Here is a 13161-nt window from a genome sequence, read left to right as displayed (position 1 = left end):
TTAGTTTATAATTTGTTCATTGGAATAGCAAGTCTATTCTCTATAATGTATATTGTTTACAAATAATGTTTGTTTTCATACTTGATTTAACATTTTATTGTTATTTTAACAATTTTATGTGTGATAGATTAATTTTTATTAATTTAGTTGTTTTTCTTTACGTTTTTCTTTACGTTTTTGTTTTTTTTTTGTTATATCCGAACCGATATAACCCGAATCCGAATGATATATGGTTAATTTATGGATTTTAGGACGCAATATAATTTTTAACCTAACCCGAAATGTTATTATCCGAACCCGATCCGTACTAATGAAATTTTACTATGGGACCTAAGAGCGTAAACCCGAAAACCTGAGAATCCGAGAACCCGATCCGAATGCCAACGGGTACCCGAACGCCCAGGCCTAGGCATTCCACATGTTTCTTGTTTTCTTCAATTTTTTCTGTGATCATATCTTCTATTGAGTTTCTAATCTATTATCTGGACAGAGATTGGGACTGAAAATGTTTTTACCTTGACGCTCAAAGATGCTGAAAGCAGTGAATCATTGTGTGTTGATAAAACATGTTTTTGCACGTTATTCTATAATATGAGTTTCAAAGAGCTAGAAAAAAAAGTGGTGGAGTGACCAGACTAAAGTAAAACAACTTATGAATGGATGATGAAAAAGTTAAACCGGCAGAGAAAATACATTTACCATATACCAAACCTGAGCAAGAGGACTTGAGAAGCCTAGATGTGCATCCTCAACGAGAGGAGGAGAGGGCTAGCTTGAAAAAGGAATCTCAAACTCTGGACGAGAGAAACTATCAAACCCGTCAGATAGAGCAAAAAACCAATTTTAATGTTCTCTGAATTTTTGCCAAAGCAAGATCAGGCTTCATAAGTAAAAAGGAGTGCAAATTCCATTATGCTAAATAATTATTAGGAAATAAGGTTTAAAAAGTCACAGATTCTAAATCCTTGCCATTAAAAAAAACATAAAGCACAGATAGTACTTGAAACCAAGAGATCTCAGCTACTTGGATCTTCTTCATACCATTTTATACCAACTTTTGTCTTTTAGACCCTTTTGCTGATTTGGTGTCATTGTCTTCCACATCAGCAAGACCATTCGCCAAAGCTTTCACAAGATTTTCGAAATAGGTTTTGGTTACTTTAGTCAAACGAATTAACTTCCACCTGAAATTTTCGAAATTTTTAGAGAAATCTTCAGTTTCCTTGACGAGCTGTTTAAACTCCAACTCTGCACAATCATGTAGCCTCTCCAGACCAACTTCAGCTTCTCCTTGTAAATACTCGAAAAATCGTTTCTTGGTACTCTCCTGCTCAGGAAGGTAGTATCCATATGCATATGTCCATTTCAAGACCCTTCTGCATTCGATGATCTACAAACGCAAGATCAGCACGATACATAGATTTGCTTTTGAGAAAAATGTTATAATACAAAGTCCCACTTAGAGTCTCATTACTAACTCTTATATATAACGGTAGAGTGGTTGCAATTTTCTTTACCATTCACACGCTTTAAGTTAAATAATGTTTTATGCTCATCGGTTGCAACAATTAAAGTTTTCGAAATATGCATTTTTGAAGCCGACGTTAATCTACTTTCCGATGTTATTCTCTCCCAACCTTCCATTCTACATAACTTGTCTTCAGTTAAATGTTGCCAAAGTCTTAGTTATTTAAATATATGTATCCACTAACCTGAAGCCATGCCTCTAAGGTGAACTGGAGCTGAGTTTCCGGTATGTCATATTTGGCATTCATGTTTTTAAGCTGCACCGATTGTAATTTCTTCAAATCTGCCATAGCCATTACCCTCGAAGATTGATTGCTTACCCATCTTTCGTAATAATGCATGTATCTATCGATTGCCTTTTTCGCCCTTTTTCGCTTAACTTCACTCTCACTATCACCCTTAAAGTTGTGGCAATACGTGTGATTATTCCATGGACCAAGACAAGCCCAACAAAATTGATGTTTGCAAATAGAGCAGCTCATATGGTTGCATCCCTGGTTCTTCTCGATCTGACGTTTGCAGTTAGGACAAGGCTTTGTATTGGCAAGTATCCAAGTCGTGTTCTCGGATTCATCATTGTTCTTGAATATCCACTTCGCCACCGTACCGCAATCCACGGGGCGGTGAGCTTCTTCACAACAGTTCCAGCAAAAGTCATAGGAACACAAACAAGAGACATCATAGTTTTCACTTTCACCTCCAAAATCTACAGCGTATTCGCATCCCGGTGAAGGGCACCATTTGACCTTTTTACGGCTCGATTCTACATAAGACCTAAGAAAGTACCGGTAGAACTTTTCCTTATCTTCTTCCTTCGTTATAAGACTATTGATCATATCTTGACCAACCACAGCAGAACAAGAAGGCTCAGGACATTGAACCGTTAAGCATCCAGGACCATCGTTGATTTTCGAAGTGATGTAACCGGTCCAGCAAGTCTTGCAATAAGGATGACCACAAGAAACCGTTGCGATTTCCTTCTGAAGATACAAATCAAAGCAAATCCCACATTCAATATTCACTTTGTCGTTTAGATCAAAAGCAACAACAACAGGCTCCTTCAATAAACCGACGCTTTTGCGGACCTTGTCTTCATCCGTGAACCATTCATCTTCAACTTTACTAACACTCCACTGATAGTGAAGAAGCAGAGCGATCGCTTCGACTTGGTTTATAGAGAGAAGCGTAGAAACTTGTTCGATATGGGTCCTTTGATGCTCATGAATGTCTTCTTCCTTGAGAACTACGTAACCTAGCTGAGATGTGGAATCCTTGTCATTTTCTTCCTCGGCTAATAATCCAGAATCACTGTCGGCCATGTTGTCACTGTATAAATTATCTTCACCTGATTCATTATCAAGCATGCCATCATCATCCGAATAATCCATGATCGAGTGGTGCAAACCCCTAAGAAGATACGAAACTAAATCCCTTTTTCTTCTCGCTCGGAGCTAGGATTTCGCTCTACAAAGTTCTGTCTCTCTCTTTTTTCTGTGGCCACCAAACTCTCTTCTCGTCATTTCGTTTAATATAGGCTTCCGTATCCACGTCGTATAAATAGTTAACCAATCACTTATGTCCACGTGTTCCCTTTAAAGCTTTGAGTAACGTCTGAAGAACGAAACTCATATGTCAGAACCAATAGACGTTCGCCACATTTAACTGAAACGTATATACAAGTACCTAAAAATCAAACACTTTTTGAGATTTAGCTATCGAAAAATATCCTATATTTAAGGAAATGCCGCAATTTTGTGAGGATTTTTGGGTATACAGATTTTAACTAGTCAATCGTTGGTAGTTGTTATCAAACATAATTTAACCTCCGAAGTCTATGATATTCAAGATATGGTTTTGAAACTATTAGATTTTCTTATACTGAGATATAGTACTTTTTATTATTATTTATAAAATAAACGGAGGTTAACGAAATAGATTAAATAAGAATAAAAGTGATGTTTTGGAATGGATTTGATTTTTCAAATCAAATTCAGTTGAAGTGGATGGTCCATGGATACATCAAAAAATGATCAAATATAAAAATTTTGGCACTCAAACACTTGTACATTTTATAAACTCAATGTGCCTTCGTTTAGTACCTGATAATGGAGTTCCCAGATCAGAGGAATTCAAGCTGCTAATAACAGTCCACATCCCAATCTTCACTTTCATTTAGCAAAGAAGAACCAACCTAGATTATTAATTTAATAGCTTGTTCAATTTTTCTTCTTCAACGAGCATGACAGAGATGTGAATCAATCATCTTTCAAACCTTTCCTCTTTCGCTGGTAGTTAATTGTAATTTTGGTAATCCATGGGTATTCTTTCCAGATTGGACTTGTAAAATAATGGGCTATTTTACCCATTATAAGTTTAACACATCAATACTTTGTATCATATATGATTAAAAAGCTTGTAACAAAAAAAATACTGCTACTATCTCACCTAGTTTTCCAAGCAAAAAGATGGCTCATATTAGCAAAGACTAGTGAAATCTCTAATTTCTAAAAAGTAAGTTTTCTTTCAATTGATGATAAAATATTGGGACTCTAAAATATTTTAGTGATAGGTATGTTTATGGAATTTACTAAGAAAACAAATATCCAAAAATAAGAACACAAAACTTAACTTTTTGGTTTCTCTATTTTTTCCAATCCCCGAAATTTATCTAGCTTAAATATTTTTCACGTTGTCCATACCAAAGCCAACACCGAAACAAACACACAGTTACATTATAAAATTCTTAGTTTTCTGGAACTCCACAAACACATTTTTAAGCATCACACATTATTACGATCAGTTTACCTAGCAATTTTAGCAACAAACTCATCAATATTCTTATCGGAGTTTCCTCCTTCAGCCAAAGCTTCTTTTGCAAATTCCATTAATCTTAGAGCATTCTTTCTAATCTCTTTCCCTTTCTCCGACGTCTCCTCCATAACTTCACCAACACATCTCACAATCTCTTCCTTCGTGACAAACCCATCTTTATCTGTCTTAACCCTAACTCCAACCTTCCACACATCTTCTATAAACTTAGCATTAGTCGGCTGATCACTATAAGCCGGCATTCCAATCAGAGCCACTCCTAAGCTCAATGCTTCTAGAGTTGAATTCCATCCACAATGGGTCATGAAACAACCAATCGAGTGATGCTCAAGAACCTGTAGCTGAGGACTCCAATTCACTATCAGCCCTCTCTCACCAATTTCCTCTATGTAATTGTTTGGGAGCTTCTTTGTCTCTGTTTCTCTAACCACCCATAAGAAATTATGGCCAGTTTGTTTTAGACCGGCGGCAACTTCAATCATTTGATCCTCTTTTAGAACCGCTAAGCTTCCAAATGAGACATAGATCACTGAACCAGACGGTTTTGAGTCAAGCCAATCAAGGCATTCGTTGACTTGAGCATTGAAGAGACTGATTCCATAGTCTTTGTCCCCTGCTAATCGTTTGTCTAAGTACATTGATGGAATCATTGGTCCTATATTCTTGACAGGCCATTGGTTCTTCATCCATTCAAGCACCTGGAAAACAAGAGGTATCATATCAGTAAATACATGCAATAAGAGAAACGTTAGTATCGCTGGATTGCATATACACTTGCTAGATTAGTTCATAATCAAACCAAAACAATTGCATCCATGCATATATTCTACTATATAACTTTGATTGGAAACGGGTTTGGTACAAATCTTAGTTACTAATAGAACTCATGTCATTTTATAAATTTCACGTTGTTGAATGATTATGTTCTCATATATGTGTTATATATTTATTATAATAGTGCGGTTTCTTCAAAATTCACATTTCTATAGTTTAATCCAAAAGAAAAGTTGTGAAGTAAAAAGAATAATTATGAAAAAGAATGACAAATTTTTACGCTTATGCTTCTCGAATTATTTTTATTTTCTAGATCACATGAGAACACATAATAAAGTGTTACATATATCTAGATGAAATTATATTTGAAACTATAAGCCTGATTCATTTACGACTCTAAATAAAATACTACTAGAGTTTACCCCGCACATTCGTGCAAGTGTTTTTTCACTTTATAAACTTTGATATTATCGTTATTTATTATAATAGTGTGGTTTCTTCAAAAGTTCACATTTCTATAGTTTAACCCAAAAGAAAATTTGTGAAATAAAAAAGAATAATTAAGAAAAAGAATGATATTTTTTTATGATTATGCTTCTCGAATTATTTTATTTTCTAGATCACATGAGAACACATAATAAAGTGTTAAATATATCTAAATGAAATTATATTTGAAAGTAAAAGCCTGATTCATTTACGACTCCAAATAAACCAATGCTAGAGTTTAACCCGTACATTCGTGCATGTGTTTTTTCATTTTATAAATTTTGATATTATCGTAAATTTTTTTAATATATGATTTATATTTTAGTGTTATGTTTTGTATAACTATTAAATCATATTGTTTAGATTTTTATTTCTTTATTAATATATAGTGATTTATTTTTTTTGTTTTACCTTTTTATTAAATGTTATTACATTTTTGAGTTTGGTACAACTAATATATAATTTAAAATAATCAAATTAAGAATCTTCTTCAACATATGATTTTATAACTTTATTTTGGTATAAAATATTACGTAGTTAACACTTGTTTAATGGTAAAATGATAATTTATGTAAATGAAATCATTTTAAAAAGGTTAATATAATACTTCTAATTTAATATAATACATACTATAATTATAAATTTATAAAAAAGCATAGAACTTTTTTTTGTTTATAATAAAATTTAATTAATATTGTATTATTAATTACAAGATTAATTAATGCATTATTTAATATAAAAAATAAAAGTTTAGTGGGACTTTTTTTTAGATTTTTCTCAACACATTTTGTTATAACCAAAAGTAAAATTCAAATTTGTAGTTAAAATTGATCTATTGATTATTATGTTATATTATGTAATTAATGAAATTGATCTATTATGACTTTTTATGGCAGATAGAAATAGTACTTTTTAATAGAAAAGATACATTTTTTTTTGCTTATGTTTAGCTTATTTTACAATTATGCTTAATATTTAGCTTGTGTTAATGACGGCAAATACGTATGTTTTGTTAGCTTAACGCCGTAGCCATATGTTACACTCTTTAAAGTTATCAACTTTTGTGTTTTCTAAAAATAAGGGGACCTATATTTCATTTTCAAAATATTCATACCCCAAAAAGACAATTTAAGAAGTTGGGTAAAATGTGTAAACCAAACCGGTTCGACAAAACCTAAAAGTTCTTGGAGTAAAACGTTTGTTTTTGTCCAGAACATCATGGCCCAATAGTAAGGACGGGTTCTTTCCTGCACCCAGGTTGTGAGTTCGAACCTTGCTGTAGGGAACTAAGTCATGATTTCTGGACACCAACACGGATATGGGCCTATATTTTAGGGCTCATTTGCATATCCGGAGAAAGGATCTATCCGTAGGCTGCACCTTCCTTTGGGGATTAGTCTGGGCCCTTCCATAAGCCCGGGATATCCCCAGATTAATAAAAAAAAAAAAAGTTTGCTAGGAATCATATATGGTTTTGATCTCTGAATCAAATCTTTTTGGTTTAGAAATTCAAAATAAAAAGAAACAGAATCCAAAGTCTAGAATTTACGTTTTACGGTGGGATAAAACTAATTAACATGCAAGTATGGAGCATATATATCCCATTCATAATCTATAGTAATGAAATAGGTTAGATAGTTGTATGACCGAATCCAAAACTAATTCAAAATATTTTTTAGCTTTTGAATTTTTTCTCTCTAACTATTTTGGTACAAAACTACAACAAGTTTACAAAACTGCAATAGTATACTTTGTCAAAGTATCTACTCGTGGAAACCAATACTATAATACCGCAAGAACAACAACAATCATAAATTCATAACTGAGAATAATTAAATGTATTCTTTACAGCTAATAAACATTTGTAAATTTATTTTTAATGTATTTTATTACAGCTAGTAAACATTTATACGGAAAATTAATTTTACCCACTAGCCACTAGCGAGGAAGACATGACACATAAACTCAGATGTATATTACAATAATCAAATGGCCTATGGCACGGCACGTCTATATATGTTTTCTGGCTACATATTTGCCACGATAAAACCCACACAATTGGACAAGAACTGAAGAACACAGCTCGAGTGCAGATGCTTTCTTTTTTTTTTTTTTGAAAAAAAAATCTTTTGAATTTGCTACAAGTATAATTCAAAAAAAATTGCTATTAATAAAAAGTTTAATATATTTAATACTAATATTTCTCACATAATTAAAAATAAATAAGGTTATATTATGAACAAATTATACAGTGATGTATAGGACCCTTTTTCTTATTTTAGTTTACTCTCTTATCATTTGTTTTCTTTAAAATGATAATAATAATATTGAAATGATCTTTTATTTTTGATTTGAACGACAACATTGAAATGATCTTAGGGTATGATTGGTGATAAATAATTTAATTGGGCGAAAATAAAAATAGAAAATAAAAAGTGGAGAAATAGATTATTTGTTTTCACATCATTCTAATGGAGAGATGGTTCACCAAAACCCATATACTTTTATCTTTTTTTTTCCAATTTCACGTGAAAAATGTTAGAACGAGAGTAATAGTCAAATTCAGGACGGAGCATTTTATCTTTTAAATTTAAATTTAACTAGATTCGTTATTTATTTTGTTTTGATCAAAAAAATTTAGATATCCGTAAGTTTTTGAAGTAAAGCAAATATTAAAAATCAGTATTAGTTAAAAATGGAACAAAGACATCTATAATTTTATAATTTTAACATATATTTTACTTATAAAATATTATATTAAGAAAATAAAATAAAATATTTATAAAAAATTAAAATTTTCTAAAACATGTGTTTTATAAGAAATTGTATTAATTTTACGTTATCTTTATATTATGTTAAAAATATAAAACAAAATTTGTATAATAGTTTCTAAATTTACTTGTATTGAAAAAAATTCGGAAACTGTGTATCCGTATTTTTTCAAAATAAATCAAATAAAAAGTAAAATATCCGTGAAATGCGAAACAAATCATAAATACTAAAAATATGGTAATATTTTGCCCTTGTCCACCTCTAGTCAAATTCAGAGTAAAGTTTTACTCTATTAAAACTAACTCTAATGGCACCAAACACACAAAAATTTGGTATAATTTCATATTTCAGTGGAACACTAAAAATGAGATTATCCCACCAAATTTGGTGTAGAGGAATAGTGTTACACTATAACATTATTCATCACACCAATTTTTTAATATACATATTTTATTATGTTTCACTGAATGATATATATAGTTCAATTATTATTATTAATTAGTTCAAATTTGTAACTAAACATAAATATACTGTATTATTTTACATAATTAAATTATTTTTATTTTATTTTAAAGTAATAAATCACTAAGTTATTATTATCATTTTCTTTATGTTATAAAAAATATCATAGTATTTTTATTTTTAAATAAAAATCATTGAATGTTTATTATCATTTATTTTATTTTAAAATATTTATTATAATCTTTATTTAAATTATATTTAATACTATTAAATTCACCAAACTGTAAAAAAATATTTTTATTGTAGAATAAAGTTAAACCTGTATTACTAATTTATACATATTTTATTAAAAATAATTATATTATTTTGTTATGTGCATTCATAATTAATAATTTGTAATTTTTAATATAGTATTTTGTATAAAATAAATACATGTATAATATTGTTAAACTAAAATATATAAATGTAAATAAATTTATAAACATATATCTACAAAAGTTTAATAAACATAACACCAATTTGTGATAAATAACAATTATTTATCAATTTCAAATAATAAAAATAAAAAACTATTAAAATAAAAAATTATTAAAATAAAAATACTAAATATGATAAAAAAATACTAAATAATATTTAACATTATTTTGATGTAATATTTGGTGTTATAATTAAAAATGACAAAAATTTGACAATAAAACATTAGATTGAGTGTAATTTCAATAAATTTAGTGTCAGGAAATGCCCTAAGTACATACAGATAGTCACATCCTTAAAGGACTCATTTCGAGATGACCTCAGACATGTTACAAATTATCTGCACCTTGGGATGATCGCCAATTAATATCTTTCGGTTTCAGAGATGTCTTTTTGTAGTCTGAAAAAAATGATGAACCTTTTTTTCTGCTAAAATATTTTCTATTAAACTTTTTTTCTTCTTATTGTCTTTTTCCTATTATTTAATGGTATATACAAAACTATCGTTAAATTTCATTTTGTACACGAACCTAAATCTACAACCATATATTAATTAGATGAGTTATATTGTAAACTACCTCAATTTTAATTGAAATCTGCAACCTTTTCAAGATTTATAGCAAAAAGAAAAAGAAAAAAAATCTGCAACTTGAATATTGCCCTTGCTTTGTTTAAATTTTGTATATGGCCTAACTCATGTAATTCGCTAGGAAAGTATCCACTATCCACCATTATATCTATCACACGTGAAAATATTTATATTTGGATTTCATTTTGAAGATAATTAATACTAATAAACATGAAAACAAACAACGAAAAAGACCAAGATGAAGAATAATTACCTCAACTTCGAGTTCGTCGAAAGAGTTAACCAAGAAGAAGTCAATGTCGTCAACATTCACAAACTGGCTACTAATGAGCTCAAACAACGGTCGGCATATATTATTGTCGTACAGAAACACCGGCAGGTCGCTACCTTTCAACGGAGGCATCGCAGGCAAGACGACGTCGTCTTGAAACTCCTTAAACTCTCCACGCAAGAAATGGATGTAAATCGCGTTCACGGTGGAGCACTGAGTGAAAAACGACGCCGCAGCGACCCCCGGATGTTTCCGGCAGACATCGAGGATCCACGGCGTACAAGAGTCGTAAACTACAGCGTTTGGTTTAGGTTCCATGGAGGAGATAAGTTGAGAGAGGCTTCGAGAGACGTTTTCTTCCAACTTTGCAAAGTACTCGGGAGATGAGTCTGTTGACGGGTGGCCTTCCTCGAAACCGTCGTCGAGGGGGACGAAAGAGAGCGGAAGAGCGGTGGCTCCTCCGGCGGTGGCACGGCGGATGATGTTGTTGTGTGTGGATGAAGTGGTGAGGAATGTGACGGCAACGTTTTTGGAGATTAAACGTTTTGAGAACTGGAGGAGAGGGTTAATGTGGCCTTGGATCGGAAATGAGAAGACTAACACTTTTGCTATCGCTTCTTCTCCCATCTTGTTCTTCCCTAAGTTTTTGATAATGTTTTTTTTACACTATCTCTTCTATATGTGGTGGGGAGGGATCATAATAGTTAATATATATATGCAATGTTTTATGTTGAAGATGTGATTACTATATATTCCTTTATAAATTAGTCAAGTCAATTGAGAGGTTGGTGGGTAAATGACCTGACTATAAGATTGTGTCTTGAGTTTTTTTACAAATGATGTGTCCCTAGTCTTTAATTTTCAGGTTTTCGTGATTTTATATTTGATTTTTTTTTTAACAATAGATTTTATATTTGGATAACAATCTGTATTAGTTGTAAATATGTGATATATAAATTAAGAACATGCCGTTTTATTACGTATGGAAAATTTCAATTATGTTTAAATAATAATTCTGCATTTACATTTGGAAAATTACTATTATTTTTAAACAATAATTCTTCATTATAATATTTAATGTATAGATTTTATGCTAAATCGTGTTAACAATCGTTTTAATCTTCGTAAAATAAAGTACCAACATTTAAGCTTTTCACACAATCAGAAAGAGAAATCAGACAATCGTGTGGCTCACATGAGTCATCTTGCACAAACAAGTAAGAACGACAAAAGAGAATTATATGGATGTCAGCTAGGTTAGATTTGTGATGGTATTTAATATTTTTATCAATGTCACGTACACCTTTTGTATTTGTTAGGTATGCTCTATCAATACAGGGACCCTGACACCAATCACTGCCCACAATATCTGTCCATCCAGATTCTTATGCAATGAATGATTGAATGGATTTAACGAGTTGCACGTAGACACTTACAAAATACATGGATCTGAACAATTTATTTAAAAAAACAAATAAGTTTAGGTTGTAAGGGCTTCCAAAATACCAAACAATAACAATGAAAAGCACACGATTATGATAATTCAATAAAAAAAAGCACACGATTATCGTTAACGAACTTCATTATGAATTTGAAACTAATGTCGATGAATGTATGAACCCTTTATCCTCTAACATGCTAATGTTGATCTTTTCTGATGTGTGTAGTTCCTAATACATGCATTCTTTCGAAATGAATAACTCTAGTTGCCCTTTCTCGCAAACAATTTACCGTATGATCGACAGTAATAATGTTAATATGGTTGTTTGTATTGAGAGACGAGGTGACATGACATACCAGTTTATATCCTTCTCATCTTTCCGCAAACGCACTCAATTATATCGGTTGATGTAATTGCTTATGTAAGAAAGGGAACCGGAAATGACTCAAAGTCCGTTTAAATCTTCCAAAACTATGGGCCCGATTGAAAGCCAAGCATACGTACTTGATCTTTCTCTTCGTCCATAAGGCCGCGCAGCCTCCCAATGGGCCATCCACTCGAACATAAGGCCGAGCTAGCCTCAGCGAATCATCTCCTCGGATGTAGGGCCGAGCTGCCTCTCAACTTTTATGATTTCGGTTTCATTAAAAGTTAAGTAAATAAATTTGATTACGTGGATTTTTATTCCACATTAGTTTTCCCAGACACTAGTGATCATGCCTAATTCGTAAAAGTAAGTTTTCAGTTTATTTGATAATATCGAAAAAAAGAAAATTGATATACACAATTAGCTTTTTGATTTCGGTTAATACTAGGTGTTGTGCCCGTTCAAGCGGGCCTAATCATTTTACAATTACTAACTAAATATCATGATAAGTTATTGTTTATAGTCTTTAAGTTTTTTTACAGAATATCAAATTATTTATATATGAAATTTATTTATATATTTATTATTTCGAATTTCTTGAAAGCTTTCATATATATAGTAGAAATATTTTGAACTATATGTTTTTGCAACTAATTTTATTTATAATTGAAAGATATTCTTTTTAGATGATAATATATATAGATATAGAAATAATTGTTTAATATTTTTTTAAAGATATTTTTGGATAATAACAAAATATGTATATGAGATCTTTTTATTTTTAAAAAGATTTGTATTATATCAGTTTTAGTGAGTTGTCCGATTTTACAAAATTTTAAATTCGTTTTTGTGTTTGGGTTTTATTATATTAAATCATAATTACTAAATATTTTATAATTACTCATTAATATATGTGTTACTAACTAAAAGACTATGATAATAAATTATTATTTTATTTCGTTTGAAAATTCTTACATATTAATTATAGTTTTTTAAAAAATTCTTTGTACACATATTTATTATTTATTATACAGAAATAAATCTTAAAAATCACTTAATATTATCTTTTCAATTATATAAAATTAAGAATTTTATTTGATTAATACTTGGTTATATACTTTATGTTTTCAACTTTATATTTAAAAAAAAAAAATCAGATAACAACACAA

General features: G+C 30.6%; 2 protein-coding genes across 2 annotated transcripts; both read right to left on the bottom strand.

The window, feature by feature from the left end:
• Positions 1 to 901: 901 nt before the first annotated feature.
• Positions 902 to 3034, bottom strand: LOC108854203 (probable E3 ubiquitin-protein ligase ARI11). Its single transcript, XM_018627711.2, has 2 exons — positions 1713 to 3034; positions 902 to 1390 (listed from the first exon to the last, which is right to left on the bottom strand). The coding sequence occupies exons 1-2, from the start codon at positions 2913 to 2915 to the stop codon at positions 1046 to 1048; spliced, it is 1548 nt and encodes a 515-aa protein (XP_018483213.1). The 5' UTR covers positions 2916 to 3034; the 3' UTR covers positions 902 to 1045.
• A 1206-nt stretch (positions 3035 to 4240) lies between these two features.
• On the bottom strand, positions 4241 to 10912 carry LOC108854202 (UDP-glycosyltransferase 74D1). Its single transcript, XM_018627710.2, has 2 exons — positions 10167 to 10912; positions 4241 to 5054 (listed from the first exon to the last, which is right to left on the bottom strand). The coding sequence occupies exons 1-2, from the start codon at positions 10809 to 10811 to the stop codon at positions 4329 to 4331; spliced, it is 1371 nt and encodes a 456-aa protein (XP_018483212.1). The 5' UTR covers positions 10812 to 10912; the 3' UTR covers positions 4241 to 4328.
• Between the last annotated feature and the right edge of the window lie 2249 nt (positions 10913 to 13161).

Source organism: Raphanus sativus, chromosome 4 (assembly GCF_000801105.2).
Source record: "Raphanus sativus cultivar WK10039 chromosome 4, ASM80110v3, whole genome shotgun sequence".
Classification (NCBI taxonomy): domain Eukaryota; kingdom Viridiplantae; phylum Streptophyta; class Magnoliopsida; order Brassicales; family Brassicaceae; genus Raphanus; species Raphanus sativus.
Note: the sequence above shows the minus strand (reverse complement) of the source record. Positions and strands in the feature narration are given on the sequence as shown.